The sequence below is a fragment of the Pyrgilauda ruficollis genome, unplaced genomic scaffold, assembly GCF_017590135.1.
Source record: "Pyrgilauda ruficollis isolate IOZ18807 unplaced genomic scaffold, ASM1759013v1 scaffold232, whole genome shotgun sequence".
NCBI classification, from domain to species: Eukaryota; Metazoa; Chordata; class Aves; order Passeriformes; family Passeridae; genus Pyrgilauda; species Pyrgilauda ruficollis.
The window spans coordinates 321,638-344,807 of NW_024522762.1; the positions used below are offsets into that span (position 1 = coordinate 321,638).

General features: G+C 43.4%; 3 protein-coding genes across 7 annotated transcripts in view; 2 read left to right on the plus strand and 1 right to left on the minus strand.

Moving 5' to 3' along the window:
• Positions 1-9,307, minus strand: part of SPPL2B (signal peptide peptidase like 2B) — a 24,685-nt gene extending 15,378 nt beyond the window's left edge. The window contains exons 1-2 of one of the 2 annotated variants that reach the window (XM_041469421.1): positions 9,157-9,307; positions 527-646 (exon numbers count right to left, since the gene is read on the minus strand). In XM_041469421.1, coding sequence (XP_041325355.1) covers positions 527-646; positions 9,157-9,213 — 177 coding nt within the window. In that variant the 5' untranslated portion in view covers positions 9,214-9,307. The remainder of the gene's footprint in view (positions 1-526; positions 647-9,156) is intronic. The other variant, XM_041469422.1, reaches the window with a different exon arrangement.
• Positions 9,302-14,671, plus strand: LSM7 (LSM7 homolog, U6 small nuclear RNA and mRNA degradation associated). The gene is made up of 4 exons (XM_041469423.1): positions 9,302-9,416; positions 9,583-9,673; positions 10,867-10,938; positions 13,658-14,671. Exons 1-4 carry the CDS (start codon positions 9,375-9,377, stop codon positions 13,798-13,800), a joined length of 348 nt encoding a protein of 115 aa, XP_041325357.1. The 5' UTR covers positions 9,302-9,374; the 3' UTR covers positions 13,801-14,671.
• A 466-nt stretch (positions 14,672-15,137) lies between these two features.
• On the plus strand, positions 15,138-22,575 carry LOC121354654 (kelch-like protein 24). 4 transcript variants are annotated; one of them, XR_005955316.1, is made up of 5 exons: positions 15,138-17,461; positions 18,199-18,610; positions 18,829-19,690; positions 20,760-20,827; positions 22,269-22,575. XR_005955316.1 is itself a non-coding variant. In XM_041469406.1 (3 exons), exons 1-3 carry the CDS (start codon positions 16,540-16,542, stop codon positions 19,139-19,141), a joined length of 1,647 nt encoding a protein of 548 aa, XP_041325340.1. In that variant the 5' UTR covers positions 15,138-16,539; the 3' UTR covers positions 19,142-22,575. The 4 variants fall into 4 exon arrangements, 1 of the variants encoding a protein (XP_041325340.1); XR_005955314.1 differs by having other exon boundaries at positions 18,829-20,827; XR_005955315.1 differs by lacking the exon at positions 20,760-20,827.
• Positions 22,576-23,170: the final 595 nt, after the last annotated feature.

Here is a 23,170-nt window from a genome sequence, read left to right on the forward strand (position 1 = left end):
GGGGCTCATTCAAAGTGCATTTGCTGATTTCATCATTCAGTGCCAGTAACTTTGTCTCACAGAAAAGAGTGAAGAATTTACTCCATTTTCAGCTCATGCAGCTTTGGATAATGCAGCAAAAGCTTGACACAGTTTATGACTACCTAATCTTACATTTGACACTGAGAAAGCACTAAAGACCACAGGTCACTATACAAGAAAAGCCATGTGGTATCTTCTTGTACCATGCTGATGTACAAAAACTCCTTTGCAAGCCCAGGTATGTGCCATTTTAATTACATCAATCACACCATTGAAAAGGAGTATTTTTGTTTTCAACAGTGATGGTCATTATCTCTGCACAAGGCCTGCAAATGAACATTGCCATCCTAGCACTGCCTAGTGATCTTAAGAGTTAAAATACTTTCTAGGCAGAGCAAGCAAAGCAGTTGCTTCAAATTCTACTAATCCAACTAAGAAACCAGAAGTTTCCTAGTAACAAAGGCATTTTTATAGATTTTTTGTCATCAGTTAACTAGGTACTTACAGCTTTACCCAGATCATGTGGCAAATGGGCCCACTGAGAGTTGAAGAGAATACAGTAGTCTTTTCCTTTGCTGCTCCCCTTCTCTGAAAGGACATGTACCATCCCATACTCACAGTACACCTGAAAAAGTAACAAAAATTTCACAAGAATTTTAGGTTACATAAAATATCAGAAGTGAAGGAAGTAACTTGCTGTTGACTGGCCTGCTTTGTATTTGTACAGAAAAATAAGAGTCTACAAAGTTTCTCTATCTGTGCAGGGAGTACAGTGGAATTTGTTATTATTTCCATCATGCTTCAAAGAAAGACTTTAGATACATTAGGCAAATTCCCTCCTATACAGCAACTGGCCAAAGAATCAAATGAAACAATACTGGATGTGTTTAAAGAAAAAAGACCAAACCCAACAAACCAAAAAGCCAACCTCAAACAACACTGGTGCACATATGAATATAACCACAGCAAGGGAAAGGAAGCTGGACAAATGCAGAACAGATATGAGACCTGGAGTACTCTGTTCAGCTCTGGGGCTCCCAACATCAGGAGGACGTGGAGCTGCTGGAGCCAGGCCAGAGGAGGCCACGGAGATGCTGCCAGGGCTGGAGCCCCTCTGCTCTGGAGCCAGGCTGGCAGAGCTGGGGGTGCTCCCCTGGACAAGAGAAGGCTCCAGGGAGAGCTCAGAGCCTCTTGCAGGGCCTGAAGGGGCTCCAGGAGAGCTGCAGAGGGACTGGGGACAAGGCCTGGAAGGACAGGACACAGGGAATGGCTGCCACTGCCAGAGGGCAGGGCTGGATGGGATCTTGGGCAGGAATTGTTCCCTGGCAGGGTGGGCAGGCCCTGGCACAGGGTGCCCAGAGCAGTGGATTGCCCCATCTCTGGAAGTGTTCAAGGCCAGGCTGGATGTGGCTTTGAACAGCCTGGCCTAGCCCACCCCATGGCAGGAGCTGGAACTAGATGACCTCTAAGGTCCCTTCCCAGTCAAACCATTTCGTGATTTTATGAATAAGACACCAACTCCTGAAAGTGCAGCCTGAAATAATGATCAGTTCTAGATTTGCATCACTCCAAAACTCAACCTTGGACACCTTTGCTGAAGATGTGACAAGACCCCACAGCAGCAGCAGCTCTTTTTCTGTCCTAGGTAGCACATGTAGACTCTCAAGTCTGCATTTACTTATCACTGCTTCAATGATCAGTTGTCACTGTTGTCAAAACTCCATCAACATCTGCAACAACGCAGAGCAGTGAAGATTACACATCTAATATTTATAACTAAAGGCCTGTCCTGGGTCTGGCTGGGATGGAGTTAGTTTTCTTTATAGCAGCTGATGGTGCAGTGTTTTAGTTTTGTGCCCAAAACAATGCTGATAACAAACTAATGTTTCAGCTATTGCTGAACAGTGTGCAGCATGTCAAGGCCTTCTCTGTTTCTCACCCTGTTCAGCCGGTGAATAGATGCCCAAGAGGTTTGGAAGGGGTCACAACCAGGTAGATTCAACAAAGAGATTCAACAAAGAGATATTCAACAGAGATATATACCTGTAGCATACCATGTTCATTTTTATAAGGAGGTTAGCTATCTTTTGCATCATGTACATGTTAGAATTCTCCTGAAGAACTCATGGAAACTGAGATAACACAACCCAGACCCTGTAGTAACATGGAGAAAGACAACAAGGACTACAGCAACAAATAAAAATAGTAACATGCAGCAAATCTACCAGTTTTAGGCATCTCGGTTGTGATACACAGTATGTAACTTGTTTGTTCAGTGAACTGCTCACACTACATCTAACTGCAAGATGTGCTGATTTTAGCACAAATATTTCCAGCTTTCCATCCCTGCAAAAAAAACCCCACAGCAAACACAGTAATTTCCTCATTATTTTGGTTATGTCAGATTGTACCAGGCCATTTCCCAGCAAAACTGGAAGATCTGGGGGCTCACAAGTGGGTACTACCAAACACTTCCTTAACACAGACATTTTCACAAATCTTATTCTTCATGATGAGGTCTGTTCTTTTAAACACCTACTCCTATTCTTCCCTTCCCTGTGTACAGTGACACAATTTTGTGAGTCCTAGGTATATTCCTCATCTTCCACCCAAAAAGCTGAACCAAAATCACCTACAAGAGTACATATATATACACACATACATATGTATGTATATATATATATATGTGTGCATGTATGTATGTATATACATAACCTGCAAAATAAAGTACCTTTATAAGTACTATAAAGTGAAGTTGATGCAGTTGTCTGTTTATACCCCAAGTCCTAGTAGATGTTTACCCAGGGAATCAGAAAGTAGGAAGACAAACAAAACAACAGTGGAAGTATGTACAACTCCCCTGTCACTAGTGGTGGTTTCCTTTAACTAGTGGTGACTTCATTCTTGTATTAACTGAGTCAAAATAATTGTAAACACCCCCTGATCTTGGAAATGGTTGAAGGAACACAAAGTTTATAATGAGGTCTGTTTGTACTGCTCTAAGGACGCTGAAATAATACTCCTGGCCATTTCTAAGTGGCAAACAGGTCCCTTGCAATGCTTCTCTCTCTGACAAGAGGCTCTTGTCCTTGCTTGAACAAGAAGGCATCAGAGCATCATCACTTTAACAATCAGCCATCAAGTTCTACAGGACATTTGCTCCTCAGAGCAGCAGCATAGGGATTGCAGGCTCTGTCTTGGGAGGACTGTCAGGCACCATTTCCACTCATTGAAAAAGTGTAAGCTAAGAAGTCTTTCCTTTATACAAAATACTGAACATCAGCTCCTGTGAAGTTTGCTCATATACATTCTGTGGCCAACTGGTCAGGTTTGAACATCAACACATTAAGAATTCAATTTCAGATTAAGATCTGACCAGCTGCTGCAAAATTTCAATGCTTCATATAAAAATACATAAATGTACAAATGTAATGCTCAGAAAGCAGGACAAAACCTAACTTTTAAAATGTAATTCAATTATACAAAACCAGATCAATGCTTCTTTTTGGAGAGTCTTGCTGATCTTCAGTTGCTGCTGTAGAGCCTCACAGTGCTCTTACAGAGCAATTTCAATGTTCAAGTACTGCTGTCCAGTCATAGATTATAAAAGGATGATGCTGAGAGCAAATGCAAATCATATCTGTATTTTAGCTTCATACAAGCTATTAGATAGTCAGGAAAAAGTTGACTGCATATTAAAAGTAACAGCCTCAAAATACTATTTCAGCCCACTGATTTGGAAATCCAGTCCTTAGGAATACCAAACACTGCAAATGTGACTGGATTCTTCCTATTATCGTTTTTGTGTTCCCAGACCATTTGTTTCCCATTGTAATGGGAAGTTTCTCTATTTTATTGTGGAGATTCACTAATACTTACTAGCACTTAGCACTTGGAAGTTGCAAAAAAACCAAAACCCACCAACCAATCAACCAATCAAAATCCCCTCAAACCAAACAAACAAGCCCCCTCCCCTTGCAACGATCTTATCTTTCTACCATCCCTCTCTGTGTCATACTCCTCTCTACCCACACATCCAACTCCTTCCTTTCCATTCTTCCTTCTCTCTTTCTCTTGTCCAGCACTCAAGGAAAACTGAAGTAATTGACTGAAAATATGGTGAAGATAAGTTTAACTGCTCTATTGCTCTGCTTTAGCTTTCCCCAAGGAAATGACTTTGTGCCTACCAGAACTGATTAAACTTTGTTCAGGAGAGAAATATAACATCATATCCCTGACCATCGCTGCTGCTAATTAGAATCTTGTGACAGACTAATTTGTCAACATCTAGTTTAACATTCATAACCTAAACACACCTAGGATTTGATAATTATGCAGTTACACTCTTACAAATACACCTTACACATCTGTTTCTTCGTGTAGCAGCCAAGGAACAAGATGCTAAAGATGACTGGAGTAACCAACAATGCCATATCTTAACATGCTTGTTCAAAAATCCATTAAAAGAATCCATCATACTTATTTCTCCCTCTTTATTTAAAACCCTACTACACAGAAGTTACCATGCATCCCTAGGAGACACTCAGGGTAAAAAGATGTTTTTTGGAAAATTTTTGAGAATCACAGAATGGTTTAGGTTGGAAGGGACCTTTAAATGTCACCTTGTCCAAATCCCTGGCAACGGGCTGGGAAATCTTCAAGTAGACTTGAACACTTTCAGGGATGGGGTACCCACCTCCTCTCTGGACACAGTGAGGAGGTGTGTTTTACCAGTGTTTTATGCTGTGCCAGTGCTTCACCACCCGCATTACAAAATCACTCTTTAACACACACACTGTGCCCAGAGGCAATGATGGCATTCTGCTGCAAGATGTCAGGAAAGCAGTAAAGAAATGTAATTGTAAAAATATACAGGAGTTCGAGATTTTTATATTTAGCTCTTCTGCATATAAATGGTCTTTGTTAACATATGGAGCAACTTTTTCCCTTTTTTATAACATCAGTGTTAACTAAGTCCTTCAGCCAATGACACCTGTCTGGAAGCATGCTGATATGGGAGGTCACACTGATTAGTGCAGTGCAGATTAAAGCCACTTGAGCACAGTGCAAGTTTCCAAGATATCTGTGGAGAAAGAGAGATACTACTGTGCATATGCTGTGAGGAAACAAGAACTCCAGCTCCCTGCTATAGTGGACTTGTTAATTCATATCTCAGGTATCCAACCATAGCACCTAAACCACCTTCAACAGAAACAAGCAATTTAGAAAAGTAACCTGTACTTATTATCTTGAATTTGATTTTGAAGAGTAACAAGCAACAGAGATGCAAATACAGTCACACACAAAAGACAAGAACAAAAGAATGTTCCCTGCTTATTGTACATGGTGTAACTGGGCTTAGATAAACAAACAAAACATGGAGTATCTTAGTTTTGAATATTACATGTACAACTCTCTCCAAAATCTTCAGGCAGTTTTGTAGGAGCTAACTCCTGTAATTGAACAGCTTTATGCATATGGGAAACAACCTGTACAGTTAAAAGTTTGACATCTCTGAGATATATGGCACACATCTTTAAAATGAGAGTAAGTACAGGGTGTGTTGCTACATTTCTGTGGAGATAACCATTACTGGAACTCAGGAATAACTCCTAAAAGGCACCCAGGAGACAGTTACACACAATTTTGTTTTCTGAGCTATTTAATGGACATTCTTCAAAGAAATATTAAGGGAGTAAGAGGTTCCTAATGTGAAATGCTCAAAACATTTAAGAAGCTATGTGGATTTGTGTGCCAAAGCCAAATGAAAGTCAAGCATGGGAGGAATTAAAGGCAATATGAGCTGGACTAAAAGCAGAAGAGGGAACACAGAGTTTTAGAAACTCTGTGGAGAACATAATCTGTGGATAATGTGGATTAACAGACATTTTTACAAAGCTATTATCACTTAGAAGAAAAGCACAGTTCTGAAGCTTGTTCTTGTCCACTTTCATGCATCCAGTTTTGTTTTTATTCATGTCAGTAGGCATGAGACAACGAAAGTTCAAGCAGTGCTGCTGATGCACTAGCATAGTGGCAACATTTATGACGATTCCTTATTCCTAGAGACCACTTCATATCCTAGATTAACCCAGGAGAAAATGTCATCTCCTATGCAGATCCTATACAATGTGCCTACAACCCCAAAGGCTCTTTTCCAAGTGTTTGGATATCAAGTCCAGCCTTTTCAAACACAGAAAAACAACAGCTGCTGTGACAATAAAAGTATGTTAAAATACTTGCATCTTATTGATCCTGTGGCTTAAAAAGCACACAATAGTGTATAATTAACACAAAAGGAAGTGTTTTCTATAAAGCTGCAAAACTGGAAAAGGTTTTCACACAACAGAAATGTAAAATCTGAGGACAGAATTTAACAGACAAATAAGCTAATCTAATGTTTGTGGTAAAAGAAGGGCATACTTGTTAGCTCTAAATCTCATCAGGGCCTTCCACAGATCAATGCACAAAAGAGAATGTTCCCCAGTTTATTTGCTGTGCAAGTTTTTTTAGGTGAATTAATGTAGCTCAGAGGCAAGCACTGGACTTGCAAGTTAAATGACAGAAGAAGGCAGAGAGGAAGAATTCAGTTCACCTGTATTTCAAGAAACTTCAGTGTGATTGACTGAGCCAACCCAGTGTCTGTCTTGTTTGTTCCTCCCTGACTATGGCCCCACACTCGCCTGGATGTCCTGTACACCTTTTCTGCTTTCAGCAGCTCTATTAACTGACCTAGCCACTCACATCTCAGAGATTTCACATACACTGGGAGCTGTGTTCTTGAAGAAGGAATGAATGAGCTATCCTACTCTTACAGTAGTACCATGTCCGAGTTCCCAGGAGCTGGAGTCTTTCTTTCCCATGAACTGCACTGATCCATCTGGAGACCAGCAACAGCAGGCAGCAAAGCTGCACACAAATAAAACACTCCTTCAACAAACACTGTACAGTGCAGAGAGCTACGTATTCATAACGCAATAATTCCAGGAGACTAAATTGTCAGCCACCAACCTAATGCAGAATTTCAGACAGACCTTCCAGTTCTTTGGACCCCTACCATAGAGTGCCCTAATTTAAAATACAAACCCATCACCTCAATTCAACATATTCTGCTGAAAGCTGCTATAGTGAAGACCAGCTACATCCAACACACTTGCTGCAGATCACGTTACTATGTTCGTCACTAGCCAAAGGCTCACATATCTGCTGTTGTTACAGGAAGCTGAGGAGTAACAATGCCGGAAAAGAACAGGAATTTAAATGAAATGTGAAAACTCAAATACCAAAGCAAGATCTAAGCGCGGATTGTACTTGGATCTATAAGATCACACTACTCTTAAAGTGTTCCCAGTTGAGGACCCAGATTTGTAAGAGCCGTGCTTCAGTAGCCAAGCTGATCCTCCTCCCTAAATCAGAAGATAAAAGCAAATGTGGACACTACCTCCTCTTGCCCCAGGGAAAACAAATAAAACATTTCTATTATGCTGTTTCAAGGAGGGAGGCAAAGGTATACGCTCACTAAGGCAAGAATAAGGCACTAAGAATGATTACAGCTGGCACACAGCAAATGCACACAGCAGCTCCTGACAACAGCTGCCAGCTCTGTCCCCCGGAATAACTCCAGCCATCAGTCACAGGGGTACCAAACCAGGACGAGTGCAGTAGAGCACTCTTCTCTGCCTCACACTAAGGAGGATGTACTACTCAAACCATCCCAACAAGTGCAAGCACAAGAGCTGCAGAAGTTATGCACAATATGACGTATTCAAGCAAATTTTTAAAACACCAGCTTGGCTAACAGAAACATATTGGCAGCATGCAGTACATCCACTTTTCACTGCAGCAGCAGGACTGTTTCAGCACCCTGGCCAGTCTGCCTAAGCTTATTCAAGTACATTAACACTTCCACTGCACAAATACACCAAATGTTTACAGACAGGAATGTGCTGCAATGCATGGAGCTGAATGCAAGACCTCCAAGTACCCACCAGTGGACTACCTCACCCACTGTCCTTCTGCACAGTCCATATGCTCATCTTCCCCAAACTCCATGCCAGTCTTTGACTTGTTCTTGTCAATTCGTTAATTGAATTAATCTTGTTAATTAAATCTTATTAATTTGTCAGGCCTACACTGGCACTACCAGTCCCTGCAAAGCATCAGTGGAAATGACAAAATGCATCGGGCATGCAACAGCATAATGAACACACAATGAAGATAAAGATAATGGATGAAAAAATGGGATGATACAGAAATAAAGTTAGCTGACAACCAGACCACTCTGTAACTAAAGATTACTGGCAAGGAAACAGTAAGGAGACAGAGGGAGAAGAAGGAAAAATGAGAGTTCCATATTACAATGTTACACCAATAATATTCAAGAAGCCATAGTACACTCCAAATTACCTAATAAACAGTCAAGAAGTTTAAATGACACATTAAGTGACATATCAAAATTTTCAGAACACAAAACACCGAACTTAAAAGGCAAAAGCTATGTACCATGCAATGCAATTGCTAGAAATCTACTCTCTCCTGTATCAGGATTACAAGCCTAGCTCGTCACACCCTTAGAAATGTATCCCACAAAACTAATATTTCAGTAATGACAATACAAGACTCAAGTCAGACTACAGAGTCAGGCTCAGCAGAAATCCCTTCTTTTCTGCTGAACGCTTTCTCACAGGGAGTCTGTCAGCAGGATAAAGCCAGAGTCGTCACTGCGGGGATCCCGGGGGCTCGGCTGCACTCCCCTCCCTGGGGCTGCCTAGCCAAGATGCTGGGCTGGGCCCACGGGGGCCCCGAAGTTTTAGGAACTGCGAGAAAAACCCTAGTTACTACGGAAAGAATAAAAAAGTCTCAAACATCCGCAGACCCACAGATATATCAATACTGCCAAATCGCGGAGGGCAGGGCCGGCAGCCCCACGCGCTCCACTGCCTTCCTGCAGCACGGCTCAGCCCCGGCCCGCTGCGGGGTGGCTACAGCACCTCCGAGCGCCCACGGGAGGCGGCTCCGGGCTCGGACGCGCCGCACAGTCCGCTCGGGCCCGACTACGCCCGGGGCCGCTCCCCGCCCTCAGCCGGGCTGCCCGCGCGTGGCTGGCGGAGCGCACAGCCCGGCACAGTCACTGACCTGCGGCAGCAGATGCAGGAGCAGCCAGAGGCAGAGCCGGGCCGGCCGCGCCGCCATGCCGGGCCTGCCGCGCCGCCGCCGCTTTGTTCCGACCTGGGCCGGGCCGGACCCTTCCGCACCGGGCACCCAGAGCCCGCCCCGGACGTCCCGCCCCAGCGCCCCGAGCCGCCAACGGGCTCCGCCGGGGCACGACGTCACTTCTGGCGGTGCCGAATGAAATGGCGAGTGGCGGCGGCGGCGGCGGTGCGGGGAAGATGGCGGTGAGTAGCGGGGTGGCTCGAGCTCTGCGTTGGCCGTGCCGCCGGTCGCGGGGCCGCCGGTGTACCCGCGTCCCCATCCCGTCTCCGCGGGATCCCGGAGCAGCGTTCCGGGTCTGTGTCTCCGCGGATGGCGCGCTTTAACCGGACCGTCTGTGCTCTGCCGTAGGATAAGGAGAAGAAGAAGAAGGAGAGCATCTTGGACCTCTCCAAGTACATCGACAAGACCATCCGGGTGAAGTTCCAGGGCGGGCGGGAAGGTGAGCCCGGCGCGTGGCTGCAGCACGAAGCTCTTTGGCCTTTCGGCGTTTTCCCTCAGCCGATGCCTGTCGGCTGTGCCCTCCTGCTCACGCTGCTTTCCCATCCAGGGAAGCGGAGGAGTAGCGGGTGCTTTTACTGATTAGTGGTTGCATTTACTGGTGTGAAGCATCTCTCGTTTAAGTATTCCATTGATCTCCTGGGTGCACTTTTATCTTTATGGCTCATCTGTGCATCTCTTCTTTTATTAGTTGTTTTGAACAGCCTTATTTTGGCTGGTTTTTTTTTTTTTGTTTTTTTTTTTCTTTTTGCATTGCAAGGATGCACTTAATGGAACAAAGAAACATTTATGGATGTAACAATTAATACAACTGTCGTGCCTTTCATCTCTTGACATGGTAAGCATGCCCAGAGTTCGTGGTTCACTATCTGCCACCGTGCCTGTGCATCCCCGTCCCTTCCCAGCTGGGCAGGTACATCCCAGTGCAGTTGGTGCCACCCGCAGGCACTTGTTTGTCTGAGTTTACCGTGTGCTGCATTTTAAAACTCCACTGCGACCTTATGCTTATAACGGTTTGCAAGTTACTTGAACTCCTTACTGAGAAGTGTATTTGTCAAACTGGGAAGTCGCTCTGTGTAATTTTGTGATATATTTAGTGACTAGTCTTGTGGAATCACATTCTTCATTGGGACAGTGCTGGTCTATCTGCAGTGCCTTCCCGTGAGGCAGTACTTATGCTAAAGACACAACGTGCCAGGAGGGCACCTGGAAGATGAGGTTTCTGAGGAAAGAACTTAAAATATGGCCTTGCTTAATTTTTAACCGTAACCTTTCATTAAGGATATTTATTTTGTTTTGGAGTTGTCTTTTTTTTTCTTTGTGTGACTTGTACTGATTTGTTATACAGTATTCTTAAAATGCCCTTGAAATTGGCTGAAAGTAAAAATGTTAGTCTCTTGAAGAACATTTGGAAGAATTGATTGAAAAGTCTGTATGTTTTAACTGGTGCAATGCAGATCAGCATTTGTGTACTTGCCATTGATAAAGAGGACACTGTTTAATATCTCTGGCCTCATTTGTTTGGCCTTGCCTGAAGGAGGGAACAGGGCTGGAGAGCTGAATGTACCTTTAATGAAGTCTTGTGTTGCTTCATACCTTATTTTGGTCCTAATAATTGTTTTCTGTCTTCAATAGCAAGTGGTGTCTTGAAAGGATTTGACCCTCTTCTGAACCTTGTGCTGGATGGTACCATTGAGTATATGCGAGGTAAGTAATATGCAATCTTTGGAAAGCTTCCTCTCCCTGAGTGGTTTTCTTGACAGAACTCTTACAGCTCTGTAAGTGAATGAGCAGAAACTGCAGATTAACCTCACCCAAACTGCAGCATGCTTGGGATAACTATCTTGTAAAGAAAGACATAAGGTGATGGGTCTATGGGACCTGATAACATGTTCCTGAGGGAACTGTCTGTTACAGTTCCCAAGCTACTCTAAAACATTTAAAAAGTGATGGCAGTCAGGTAATGGGAAAGAGGGAAGCATTGAACCCATTTTTCAAAAGGGTAGAAAGGAGCCTGGGAACTACTGTCCTGGTCAGCCTGACCTCTTCTTCCTGGGAAGATCATGGAACAGCTCCTCCTTGGAGCTCTGCTAAGACATTTGGAGGACAGGGAGGTGATTTTAGACATCCACCATGGCTTTACCAAGGTAAAATCCTTGGTTGTCTGAACAACCCAGTGGCCTTCTGTGATGGAGTGACTCCATCAGTGGCCAAGGGAAGGGCTTACAGATGTCTTTTGTCTGTATATCTGTAAAGCCTTTGACACAGTCCCCCACTGTTGCAGCAGCAGGCCACCAGCAGGGTAATAGTTAGCATTGACTCCATGATTCACAGAAAGCTGATTAATATCTTTATTATATGTATATAATTATTAAGAAACCTATTGCTTTTATAGACAGTTACGGTACACCTGGACCTAATTGGTCCTCCAATCCAAACACTATCACCATTGGCTAATTAAGAGATCACCTTTTGGTAAACAAATCTCCATAACACATTTCACATGTTCACAATAACAGGTGTAGCAGGCTAAGATAAGAATTGTTTCTCATTCTTTTCTCTGATCTTCTCACAGCCTTTTCCCAGAAAGGCCTGGCAAAGTTGTTTGTTGCTCTCTGTGGCCTGAGAGCTGCTGCCACACCCCACAACATCCTTCTCCCTAATTGAAGAGAAATGGATTTGATGGGTGGGCTGTGTGGTGAATGTGGAATTGGTTTGATGGTCATATGCAGAGGGTAGTAGTCAATGGCTTAATGTCCTCGTGAACATCAGTGACAGGGGGTGTCCCTCAGGGATCTCTGTGGGGACCAGTACTGTTTTGTGTCCATCAGCAGTATAGGCAGTGGGATCAAGTTCACCCTTAGTCTGCAGGTGACACACCTGAAGGACAGGGCCATCCAGGGGGACCTGGACAAGTTTTTGAAGAGGGCCCATAGAAACCTGAGGTTCAGCAAGACCCAGGCTGGGAGATAAATAAATTGAGAGCAGCCCTGCTGAGAGTGACTTGGACATGCTGGTGGATGAGAGGCTGGACAATATGTGCTTGCAGCTCACAAAGCCAGCTGTATCCTGGGCTGCATCCCTACCAGGGATGGGGGATTCATCCCCAGGGAGAGGATTCTGCCCCTGTGCTCAGGTGAGAATCTGCAGAGCTGCCCCAGCCCTGGGGAACAGCAGCAGGAGGACGCGGAGCTGCTGGAGCCAGGCCAGAGGAGGCCATGGAGATGCTGCCAGGGCTGGAGCCCCTCTGCTCTGGAGCCAGGCTGGCAGAGCTGCGGTGTTCACTGAAGAAGAGAGATCTTTGAGGAGATAATATTGTGGCCTTTCAGTTTTAAAGCTACAAAAAAGGAAATGCCAGGGGGTGAATGCTTCAGCTGGCCCTGTTGTGGCAGGGCAAGAGATAATGGATTTAAACTAAAGGAGGGTCAATGTAGATATAACAGAAGATGTAGATATAAGGAAGAGGGTTTTTTGTATAATGAGTGTGATAAAAACACTGGGATCTGTGTTTTTATGTGAACCTGAAGTTGCTCAGAGAGGTGGTAGGTGCCCCATCCTTGGGAGCATTCAAAAATGGGACTCTGAGCAACTGGGTCTAGTTAAAGATGTCCCTGCTTGTTGCAGGGGGGCTGTACTAGATGACCTTTAAAGGTGATTCTGCAGCAGAAGTTAGGTTGAGCACATTCCCTGTGATGGAACATCCCTGATAGTCCTTGCTTGAGCTCTGCTATAGTTATCTCATTGGCCGCCCTTGTCCTCTAAATCTTGAATAAAGTAGTGTCTCTTTCTCGTCTCTGATACAAAACCTATCATTTGATAAGACGGTGTTTTTGGAGAGTATTCTCCTACCTGTTTAAAAGGGAACACCTCAAGCTTTGAATTTAATCTTTAAAAGAATTTTAAAATGTGTTGTTCATTTCTATTGAATAGAGAGCTATCTCTATATGGAAGATAGAACCGGCTGGTTTGTAAGTGTTTTTTCTGTCCTAATACTGCCCTGTTTGGCCTGGTCTGAGAATGGACTGGTGCTCTCTTCCCTAGTGCATTGAGAAGTCAGGGTCTTTTTCTGATTTGCTTTAATCTCCAAGTGTTTGTCTATAATGACATTTGAAATGGGATTAAGAGCTTTTTTTTTAAATCACTTGCATGTATACTATTAGTTAGAGGCATGAAAAAGACCTTTGAATTCTTTAATAAATGTGTTCTGCTTTTTGTTGCATACAAAGCAAATTTTGTTATTGCTCACTGTAGGTAAGGTCCTGAAAACATCGGATGTCACTGCTGCATCACCTATATGGTCCATGTGTTCAATGAAACAAAGCAGTTATGCCAGGAAAGAACATGCATGTCTGTGCCTTTTGAAGTTGATGGAATTTGGTTTCTTTTTCTTATTTTCCTGTTCTAACCATGGATCTCTGCTTTTTAGATCCGGATGATCAATTTAAATTAACAGAAGACACACGTCAGCTGGGACTTGTGGTTTGCAGAGGGACTTCTGTGGTTCTCATTTGTCCACAGGATGGAATGGAAGCTATTCCAAACCCTTTCATTCAGCAGCAAGATGGCTAATGATTTCTTTGGATTGTCTCTGAAAATTTCAGGGGTGCAAGTCATTGGAGAAAAGTATGAGTGTGTGAGAAGCTTCCTATTTTGGGGGGGAAGTTTGAATGTGTATTTGTTAGTGTGAAAAAAGTCAACTTTTATTTTTGTGGCTTTCATAAATGATGAGAGGATGGGGAATGTAAGAAGCATGTCCATGTTTTCCTCCCACCCCAAATAAGTGTGTAATTATGTTGTTTAGAGCTGACAGAAGAGAACATATTGTCATGAATTGTTTGAGACCTTCTTGATCTTATGTGTTTTGAAACAACCCCATAAAATTAGTTATGAATGCCCTGAATATTGGTTATATTCTTTCCATTTTTAAGTACATTAAAATGCCTTTAATCCAAATTAAAGCCTAAATACAGTAGAACATGTTTTTCTTCCTCTTAGATATCAGTGCTCAACTGGAGAAGCATTATGTTGTAGTCTTCTGCTGTTGAGTTCAGTCTCTTGTGTAGTGCCCTCACCTTTACAAGGGATTTAGCCAAGAAGGTCTTTTTCAGCACTTGTTCCAGAAGTGGTGGACTGTGATCTGTGTATTAGCAGGCTCACACATTTCTACAGAGGACTGATCTAACTTGTGGGATAATTCTTGGTTGAGTGACCTAAAGGTAGCTATTTGTTACTTGAAATTTTAGGGGAAGAATATTTAATATCCTAACATTTGTTCAATTGTAGGCAGTGTCTGGAAGTACTGCGTATTTTTATATTGTAGCTATCCACTTGTGGTTTTGCTTGTTATAACTTGATTTGTAAGTAAACATTTTTATTTCTTTTATACTGCAGAAAATGCAAGATTTGAGGAATTCTGAGTAAATAAAGACAAATTAATCTATTTCTAAATGTCTGGTTTTTAGTCTGTAAAAGTGCACTACAGCTGACATTGCAGTTCTCCAGCCATAAATCTAAATTAATTTAGTTCAGGAGGTGCATAAACACTGCGGGATCTGGAGGGACCAGAGCAGAAGCTGTGTTTCAAACAGGGAATTGATGGGAAAGGCCGGAGAGCATCTTGTCCCTCTTCTGAAGCATTTTCAAGACTACTTGGTTGAGGTATGTGCCTGGAGCCTGTAACCTGCTTCTGCCACCTGCTCTTGCCTTTATAGAGGACCCTTTATGAGGAGGCTGTGGCAGAGTGAATTGTTTTGCTGGCAGCAGCAGTTTTGTTCCTGAAGATTGTCAAGAACACTTGGCAAGTTGTATTGGTTATTTTGGCCACAGCATTGTTCTCCCACACATCCTTTCCTGGGTCAGCTCCAAAATGGCTGGGAACTTAGAGTAAATTTCATTTTAGTGAATCTGGCTTCCAGGAGCTCTGAAACTAGGGACCAGGTGTCGTGTGAGATGCATTGCCTGTGTGAACTTGGGTGCGTCTGGATTTCAATCTGGGGCTCACAGAGCTGTCTATAAAGTTGTGCTCCTCACAACCTAATTTCTTTCTAATGCTATAAAACTTGCTTGTAAAACTGCACAATTCAAAAGAGAATCCTTATTTAGAGTGTGAGGAGTAGAATTTGCTTACCATCAGCCTCAGCAGAGTCTTGAACTGTCCTTTTAGTGGGAGAAAGGTTGCTGGCATTGATACCAATAATGTGCTGCACTATTTTTTCACTCTAAGTATAGCATCAGAAACAGACCCGCTGGGGCTCTCTGGGGTGGATTCTGGGCTCTCAGTGCTGGGAGATCTGCCTGAAGCCGTGGGTCAAGTGTGTAAACTCTGGAAAGGGGCATGTTCCCAACATTTCCTGCTCAGGTGGTTGGTTGTGAGCTGCATGGCTCTCCTTTTCTGTAGCACAGACTTTGAGGTTATACTTGGGAGTCAAGTACCTGAAAAGAAGAATATGAAAGTTATAAGGGACAGACATTTTAGCAGGGCCTCTTGTGATAGGACAAGGGGTAATAGTTTAAGCTAAAAGAAAGGCGATCCAGGCTAGAAATAAGGAAGGAAGTTTTTATGATGGCATGGTGAAACACTGGCACAGCTTCTGTTTTCTGAGCTCTGCCAAGAACTGGGAGTGAGTCTTGCTGGTATGGGCTGTTTGGGTGCAGGACTCTACTTCAAGGTCCCTATGCAAGTCTCTTCATGTAATAGCTTTGGAAAAATTCATTGTGGCATTAGCTGTTGCTTGTCCCACATCAGTGTTTACTTAGTGCTTTCAGACTGAGGATGACTGAACATGTGAAGCCATCTGGGTTTGAATGGGGGCTCACTCCTTCCTCTTCTTTCTTACTAAAGTATGAAGTTAGATATGTAATAAAAACTGTAATCACTTTAGTATTTGGTTAAGCTTGAACTAATGAAAGACGGGGTAATGATTGCTTATTTCCAAATGGGTTCAATGTTTTCTACAACTTCTTTGTATTTACTCAGTGCTTAGGAATCTTTTGGATGTTTCTCCTGTTTTTTCTTTTTAGCCCAGGCTCTTTGCTTGGCTAATGGCTCCCCTTATTTGTTGTGGCCTTACCTGGTAAAAGTAGATGCCAGTCAAATCTCTATTTTTTAGGTTATACAGCTGTTCTGCTAATGCTGTTCATAAAGTAGCAGAAAAGACAGAAGAGCAAAGCACGAGAGTAGAAAACATTCTATTTTTAGGACAAGATTGGCTTATCTCATATTTATCGTAGCTAGAGGGGTAGTGTTTCCAGAGATGGAAAGGGCTGCATAAGACTGAGTTAAAATTAACTGCCTGGCAGTCTACAAGCATGGAGCCTGCACAAGAGCCACAGGAGCTGGGACCTCAGGCAGAAATGACTGCAGACACAATTCTTGAGGTTGGAGAGAGACTCTTCCAGGTCAGCCGTAGGGTGCTTTCAGTGCACAGTCGATATTTTGAAGCCATGTTTTTTGGAGGAGCAAGAGAGAGCTCTGAACAGCACATAGTGATCAAAGGGATCGATGCAGTGCCATTTCAGGCACTACTTGAGTTCACTTGCACAGCCCAAGTGCTCATAGGTCAAGAAAATGTGACCAGCTTACTGGAAACAGCTGATTTTTTTCAGTTTGACAGGGTGAAACTGTTGTGTGAGAAATTTCTGGAGAGAGAACTGCATGTTTCAAACTGCCTGGGCCTGATGACCTACTCACAGCAATTTGCCTTTACAGAGTTGTATGTGTCTGCTATGAATGTGGCTCTCACTCACTGGGGGGATGTGATACGCCAGGAAGAATTTAAGGCATTACCCAAGGAAATGCTGGTGCAACTCCTGAAGAGTGATGACCTCTTCATTTCAAGAGAGGATGTGGTTTTTGACAGTATTATGATTTGGATAATGGAGGACCCAGCAACAAGAGAGGAAGAATTTCTGGATTTGGTGGGCGAAGTCAGGGTCACTTTTCTGAGTTTGTCCTTCCTTGATATCTTGGTGAAACGCAGTAAGCGTGCTGGAGAGACAGATATCTTTTCCAGGCTAATAAAGAAGTTAGACAGCTGTCCCCCACCCAGCTGGCAAAATCCGAAACTGTGTCCTTATGCTGGCCGGAGCTATGACACCTTATATGTCCTGGGAGGAAAGCATGACAAGGAACAGCAAGAATTATTTCTCTTTCAACCTAAAACAGGGACTTGGCAGGCTTGTTCTCCACTGCAGCGCAGGAACCTCACCCAGTATGCAGTGGCAGCAGTAGGTAACTTACAGAAAAGGGAGACTGAGCAGATGCAAACAGAACTTGAGACTGAGTCCCAAATGCAGGGAGGCCAATTGTTGCTGTAAAATGACTGTGCTCAGCATTGCTAAAACCTCATTCACAGTGGTGTTCATATTTGTTCAAAGAATGGTTTTGTCTTCCTTAGTCCTGGGAGAATGCTAGACAACACTATTCTCCTACAGCAGAAACTATGCAGTCTACCAAGCTCTTTACCTTGGCTTTATCTGGAATTAGTCTAAGGACTTGGTTTTAAGCAGTGTATTTTTTGGCCTTCTCTTTTGTAGTGAATTAGACATATGACAGGCAACTTCTGATTTATAGTTGCCATTACATTAAACTTATCCATAGATGTTGGGAAACCTTCATGCTTGGAGACTTTCAAGCCAGCTCAATGCTATGGCTTCCTGTATTAGTGTTGGTAATAATCCCATTTCTGGTAGGAGTTTGGAAGTGAGATCCCTGAGGTTCTTTCCAAGCAGTGTTTCCATGATTCTGTTCAAAAATGGGAATAGGCTTGGAAAGACTGGCTGCATACTATAGGCCTAATGTATCTGTGTGGATGAGGAATTAAATACTGCAAACTGATTACTAGAGCAGTGATTTTCTCTCCTCATCTTGCACCTTATCACTACAGTCCAGGTTGAAATGAGAGCCCCAGGTATTGGGCGCAATTTTTAGCCTTCATGTGACTAGTATTTTCTTTGCTGTGTTTCCAGGGAGCTTCCTTTTTGTGACAGGAGGATATTTCCGGGATGAATTTGTGTGGTACAGTGTGGATTGGGTGCTCATCTACAACTGCTTGGACAATTGCTGGCTGGAAGGGCCAGCCATGAAGAAGTCCCGCAATAGCCACTGTGCAGTTGGAGTAGGGCTCTACTTGTATGTTCTCGGAGGGAGCACAGATGAAGGGATAATCCCAGCAGTGGAGCGCATGGCTTTGATGGAGTCAGAGTGGGAAAGCATGAGTCCTATGGCTCAGCCTGTGGAGAGGGGCGACGCGGTCAGTGTGGGAACCAGGATCTATGTGGTCTGTGGCCTGGATGAGAATGGACACGTGTATGATGGAGTGCAAAGGCTGAACACAGAGACAGACAGCTGGGATGTCATCTCGTTCTCCCCTCTTCCAAGGTAAGAAATAATCTGGGACCTGGCAGAAGATGAAGGATTCTAGGCTGGTCCTGCTCCAAGAATAGGTTATAATGTAGAAATCCATAAGTCCTGTCCCTGCAACACTTCTGTGATTCTCTGTTTAAACAGGACTTCTGATTTGAGGACCAAGGTCACCCTGAATATTTCAGGGGCCAGATCTTTCTCTTGATTCTGATCAAGGGTTTCTTCTCTCTCAGGTATGACCTCTGCATCACGTCCCTGAATGGGGCTCTGTACACTGTAGGAGGGGAAGCTTTTCGATTTGATGTGGAGACAGATGAATGGACCCAGGTGAATGAGGAATGCTTGACCCAGAAGTTCTTCATGGGATGCAGCACCGTGAATGGACAAATTTATCTCCTTGGACAGAGGAAGGGAAACAGTGCTCTCCCCATTGTGGTTCTCTTTGATCCCTACACTGATGTGTGCCAGGTCATAGATAACAAACTCCCTTGCCCCCTTCCTGTTCATGGCTGTGTCTCTGTGCGAAGATTTGATACGTGGGCATAAGAGTGGAAGATCATGTGCTTTACAGCTGAAGGGAGTTAGATTGCATCAACTTTGGCCTGTGACATTTTAAACATTTTGCTCCTTTGTAATTTTACCTTTTTTTCTACTTGACAAATGAACTTGAAGCAAATGCCAGTGCAAACTTTGTCTGCATAAAGGCTGCAGGTCATTATTGAAAATAGTGATTGATATTGTTATGGTATATAAACTCCTTAGGGTTGATGCTCAGTAAAGGGCTGTTCTGACTTTTAACCTCTGTGTCTCTCTGTCCTTTGAACAGCTGGAAAATCACTGCCTCGTTGTTAGACAATATCATAGGATTAAAATAATCAAATGGGTGTCAAGGGAATCTTCAGCAGGATTATAAACCCATAGTACTGTAGACAGAGCAAAACCCAAACAGCATTGCTGTCAAGCCATACTTAATATCAGTACCATTTTAGCCTGAAATAAGCAAGTTTCAGAGGTTAATTATGGCTAAAATTATCTTTATTCAAGGCTGAAGAGCACCACAGAAAGAGGGAGACCGTTCTGGATTTATGGATTCAGGTATGTGATGATAAACATTTGCACAATGAGTCTTTAAGAATCTGGCTTCAGTTTCCTTAGTCGTCTTTGGGTTCACAGCTGCAGAGACTCAGAATAAAAATGCCCATCCCAAAACACTAAAACGAGGGTGCAAGGAGCAGGGTCCTGCACATGGCTGTAATTAAAGACTGTTTATGAGGAAGAGCATGTCCTGGGCAGAACTATGGCCTTACGGCGGTACGGATTGATCTCCAAGGGCACTCAGGCCTCCCAAGTGTGGAGAGGGAGGGAGTGACTGCCCCACTGGCGCAAAGGAAGCGAGCTGGGAGGCTGCACTGCAAGCATTGCTGTCATCTGTGCTGTCAGCCTGTTCTCTGATGTGACACAGCAAGAGAACTCCTGAGCTGAATGATGAACGTCTCCAGAGAAGGGGAGAGGCCTTAAAAACTGAGAGGTGTTGGTGAAAAGCAACCCTGCTACTGTGACAGCTCTGTCAGGACAGCAGGCCGGCAGACATGGAGCCCTCTAGGTCTGGTTTGGCTTCCTCTCCTTGCCAGCTCCCCCCCAGAGCTGGGGGTCCCATGATGGGGCTGTAGCAGCCAAGCCTGGGCCTGTTCTCTGGGCCCAGAGGCCCTTGTGCCCTGGAGACTCTGTAAGTCTTTTGAATTATGAAATTCTCGTGTGTCATTTGGGGCTTTAAAAGAAAGCATCGTACTTGACAGGACAAGGTACATTAATTCATGGGCGAACCCTTACCCAGGGGTCCCAGTGAAAGGTCTTTCACCTCACCTAAGGGCAGCTAGTGGGGGTGAGGTGACATCCTGCTCAAGGCTGATGTTCCACGGAGAGAGGGTGGCTGCCTGCCTTCCAACATTGCAGCCTGGAGACCCAAATTCCAGAGTCCTTCAAGGGAAAGCTGGTTCAACGTTTGAGTTATGTGACGTCAGGTTGCCAGCAAGGTTCAAAGATTTTCCTACTGACATATGATCTGCTAGTGTAAAAAGATTTCATGCAAAATGTACATAAAACAGACCCTTTTTTTGTGTAATTAATTTTTTATATTTACTTAAATTTTTTTGTTATACTATAGATTCTGAAAATTAGAACTTATGCAAGAAATTACAAGGTGAAGCATCACCCAATTCCTAAACTATCCAGGTAAAATGATAGTGTTGTAATGCTCCTATTTTCCAATTTTAAAAATGAAATCTCAACAAAATTAATACATCCATATAGAAAGCTTCCATTTATTATGTATAATTTCTGGTGGAAAAGTGTGCATTTGGAAGAATTTAGTTCCTTTCAATTTTAGGAGACTTTTCCCTGAGTGGACATTCAGTAAGAAAAATCTTTTAGACATTAGAGCTATTTTGAATAATTCATACAGCAAATACAGCTTGTATCATTTGGCCAGGCCTTAGCTACAGAAATGGTTTATCCCAGAGCCTGACCATTTTATACTTCCCAAGTGAAAGCTTATTTGCCATTTAAACCAGTGCCTGTCACATGCAAGTCCTTTCATGGGGTGGCTAGCAATGAATGCCACTGTCTTTTGAAACTGCAGATTGGTTAAATCTTCCCCATTTTAGTTTATTATCTCATGAAACTTTTGGGAAGGCTTTGAGATAATCACAGATAGAAGTCATAACTTCAGCAGCTTGTTCCACCCCTCGTCTCTTTATACAGTGGGTCTTTAGCTGGTATACTCTTTTCTTCCTGGATGAATGATTATAGAGTAGTAATAAAAGAATAATGCTAACAAAATAATTCTAGGAAACAGCTCCTGAAGTGACTTAACTGCCTATAGATATGATGAAACCACCTAGGCCTCAGGCACACTGCAGTGGAGCCCTGTCCAGCCTCTCCCCCAACTCCTGTTCAGCCTTTCTTCATTCCAAAGACTGCCTGGATCCTGGTGTTTTGCAGAAAGCCCTGTGTTATTCTTTGTTCTTTGCCAGATCCTCTCCTTGCTCTTGTCACTCTCTTTGGTGTCACTTCTGACATCTTGTCTATTCTGAAGAAAAGAAAGTTTAAATTGTATTTGAGAAGACTAGTCCTCTATTCATTCACAGTTCTCGGGGCTTAACCTATCTAAAATAAAAGTAAGAGGGTGATCATGTTATTAAATCCAGTGCCTCAATTGTCCCTACATTGGGAGATTGACTCAAGCTGACAGACGTTAACTCTAACCCAATTTTTCTCACCCTGGTAATGTGTCTTGTAATATGATTTCCTGAAAATAAGTTATTCTACATATAGTTGTTCAGCATATTTTTCTATGCAATTTATTACTGTTGAAGCTGTGAAAGCCAGCACAGATTTTTCCAGCAAGCATATGCACTGCACTCCTTATTTTGCTATTGTCTACAATCTCAAAGAGCGTGTCTGTCTTAGGTTGCAATGTAAGATGTAACCAAAAGTATGTGTTCTATCACCATCTTCATAAACTGTTAAAAACAGGCAGGGCAGTGTTCTTTATCTCGTCCATGACTCAGCCCTGACAACACCCTCCTGGGGATATCTTCTGCCAAGGAGTCATCAAGTCTCACTGCATGACTCATAAATTACATCATCTCACTGTGAAATGCTCCACCCATAGGGAGGAACCAAGCATTCCTACCCGGATATAATCTGAGTTTGGAACACCATGAGGAGCCTCACCTACTGGATTCCAAGAAGAGAAGAGCTACATAACCTCCCTGGACCTTCAGAGGAAGACCAGACATTTCTGCAGGATCAGCACTTCAACAGAATCACATCTATCACTAAAAGAGGACTGCAGCCACTGTTTAATTGGACTGCTGCCTCCACCCTGACCAACAGCGTGTCAGATTGTATCCTGACTGTCAGTTTAAGCCAGTGTTTTCTACATTTATTTTAATTTTCCTATTAAATTGTAGTTCTGACTTGGAAGCTCCCACAGGTTTGTTTTCAAACTAGTAGAGTATCCTCCATAATTTCCTCAGAAAAACTGCTTTTTCTTGTAATTTAGCTTTAATGAAGGGGTAACTCAAGAAAGTTGAAGGCATAGTGCCAACATGGTGGAGAGGGTTTTTTTGACCACAGGTCCTCAAAGCTTTCACAAATCTTCTCAGATGCTCCCACAATGTCATCTCCCTCTGTTAGCAAGGCAGGCTAGGGAACTGCCCTCTCTGATGACATTTGTCCCAGTGATCCCCATACAAACTCTGGCATCCAAGAGCCTGTGGAAGGCACCCAAAACTCAGAGATGCAAATACACGGTGTGCTATCTACCAGGCTTACCTGGTTGCTCCTTCCTTTACTCTTCTTTGGACATACCAACTGGTTCCAGTTCTCTGAACCTACATACTGAGAAGCCATTAGGCAGTGAGGAGTAAGGTCTGTGGATGGTTCCCATGTCACGAGAACATAGCTGCAAGCTAGAAGTGAGCTCCTGCTCCTCTGATCTTTGTGAGATAAGGTATCCATACAACTCGCAACATACACCTTAAGAAGCTGTTGGGCTGTTTGTGGGGCAAA